This window comes from Aedes albopictus, chromosome 1 (assembly GCF_035046485.1).
Source record: "Aedes albopictus strain Foshan chromosome 1, AalbF5, whole genome shotgun sequence".
In the NCBI taxonomy this organism is placed as follows: Eukaryota; Metazoa; Arthropoda; class Insecta; order Diptera; family Culicidae; genus Aedes; species Aedes albopictus.
Window position 1 is genome coordinate 329,754,587 of NC_085136.1, and position 2,180 is coordinate 329,756,766.

General features: G+C 44.0%; 1 protein-coding gene across 1 annotated transcript in view; it reads right to left on the reverse strand.

The window, feature by feature from the left end:
- LOC109414648 (myoneurin) overlaps positions 1 to 1,861 on the reverse strand; it is a 4,698-nt gene extending 2,837 nt beyond the window's left edge. Inside the window, exons 1-2 of the mRNA XM_062842169.1 lie at positions 152 to 1,861; positions 6 to 93 (exon numbers count right to left, since the gene is read on the reverse strand). Coding sequence (XP_062698153.1) covers positions 6 to 93; positions 152 to 1,198 — 1,135 coding nt within the window. The 5' untranslated portion in view covers positions 1,199 to 1,861. The remainder of the gene's footprint in view (positions 1 to 5; positions 94 to 151) is intronic.
- Between the last annotated feature and the right edge of the window lie 319 nt (positions 1,862 to 2,180).

Genomic DNA, 2,180 nt, shown 5'->3' on the forward strand with positions numbered 1-2,180 from the left:
CTCGCAATAGCTGCATTTGTAAGGCTTCTCCAAGGTGTGCGTCCTTAGATGAACCCTATAGTTTCCTGAACTGGTATACTCGGCTCCACAAACCTAAAATTAAACCGTCTTCATTACTCTCTTTCCCTTAAATCATCCAAGTACGACTCACCTGACAAACGAACGGTTTTATATTGGAATGCAACCGCTTGTGCGTATTCAAACTGCTCGCTTGCGTAAAACTCTTGAAGCATATGTCGCATGCAAACGGCTTTTCACCTGTATGAGTTCGCATATGAACCTTCAAGTAGATGGCCTTCTTGAAGCTCTTCTCGCAAACCTCGCAAACGTGCTGCGCAGATCCAGCCTCTTTGCTCCGTTTCTTCTTCGATTTCTTGTGCTGCTCAACTGTCGCCCTGGCCTGTTCCATCAGGACAGTGTCCTTCAGTTCCACTATCGACTCCAACTGACAACTGGTTTCTCTTTCATCACGTTCCATGAACGAACTCAACGATTCCGATTCGGCAACATTCTCCAGCTCCTGCTTATCATCACCGGCTAAACTACCTTGCGTTATCGACGAACTCCCACTGCTACTGCTCGAGCTGTAACTGTAGCTGCTTTCGTCGGAATCCTCGCTACAGCAATCGCTACTGCCACTGCTCTCTGCTCCATCTCCCTCATCCTCCTCGTCATCTTCCACATCGCTAACAATCTCGACCGAACTCTCATCATCCGAACTACTCCGTCCATCCTTCCCAGCTGTTCTATAAACTGCCGCAGCCCCCGTTATATTCAGCTGGAAACTATTAGCCGTAACGATCGACGTTTCCGTCGACGAGTCCTCTTCCCTGAGTTGCGCCGCCGTCGCCAGCGACATCTGCGACGACTGTTGCTCCTGCTGCGACAGCTGCCTCTGCATCACCTCGTTCATCATCGGGCCGGAAATAACCAACTGCGTGGACGACGTCACGGTAGTGGTCGTGATGGGAAAGATCTGGCTCTGCGATATTGGAAAGCCGCCGTTGGCCTTCCGCTTGCGTTTGATCACCTTGTTGTACTTCGCGATGCACTTCTGGCAGATGGGCTCCACCCGGCCGTTGACGGGGACGATCTTCAGCTTGAATACGGCTTCGAGGAGCCACACGTTGGACTCATCGCACTCGATGAAGTCCATGCTCTTGTGGAGCAGTTGGCACAGCTTGCAGAAGTGCACCATACTGTTTTGGGGGTCAGAGTCTTTGGCCGTATATCTGATTCTTCGCACAGTCTACGCTGAAGTCATAGTCTTCCGTGAAATTCTTAGACGGCCATTATGTGCCCTCCATTATTTGTGTAATCTATTCTTACTTTTAGAACTTACATACTTTGACATTGCGTAGTTAATTGAGATACATTTTATCACTTAACACTTACACTATATCGGTTGACTAGTATTTTACTGATTGCGAGTTGGTTTGACTTAATTTGTTTAAATTTTCATTGATAAAAATTTCACATCACCCGATCGAAACGAGACACCCAATCGATGCCGAAAGTTGCATGTAAACAAGACGCTCTTCAATGACATTTTTATTTCATTGAGAAGAGAGTGCATTCTTTGTGGGAGAGAAATGCCGGGTAGCTAAGGGTGCATAAGAATATACAACAATAATTCTTGTTGGAATAGATAAAGAATCCTACAAGAACAAGCAAGATCCAATAGGAAGGTTCGTTGGATTGAATGTTGGTCGGCCTTATTGGAAAATGTATTTGAGGTTCCTATATGAATAATCTTTCAAATAAAACCTGATTTAAAATATCAATAGGTTCATAAAGCCCTATCTAGGTTCTTGCTTTAAACAGGGCGCAGACTAGAGCAGTAGCGGAATCTAGTGCTTCTACCCTACATGCTATTTCTTTATCAATGGATGGATGCATATAAATTGGTGAACGCGTTTTATGCTATTATTTCATTGGGAAAATATATAAATATAAATATCATGAAAGTGCGACTATTAATTAATCATAACTAATAATAACTAATAATTATTATGTCTTTACTCTGATATGTAACATTCATGCATCAACTTTGTTGAATTGAAGTAAGCCATGACTTTGCTACACTGCCAATGAATCATTCTTTGTTCAGGTGAACAGGTTACCACAGACAAACAGACGTAACACCTTGAACGATTTTCATGGAAATCCATCGCCCAGCT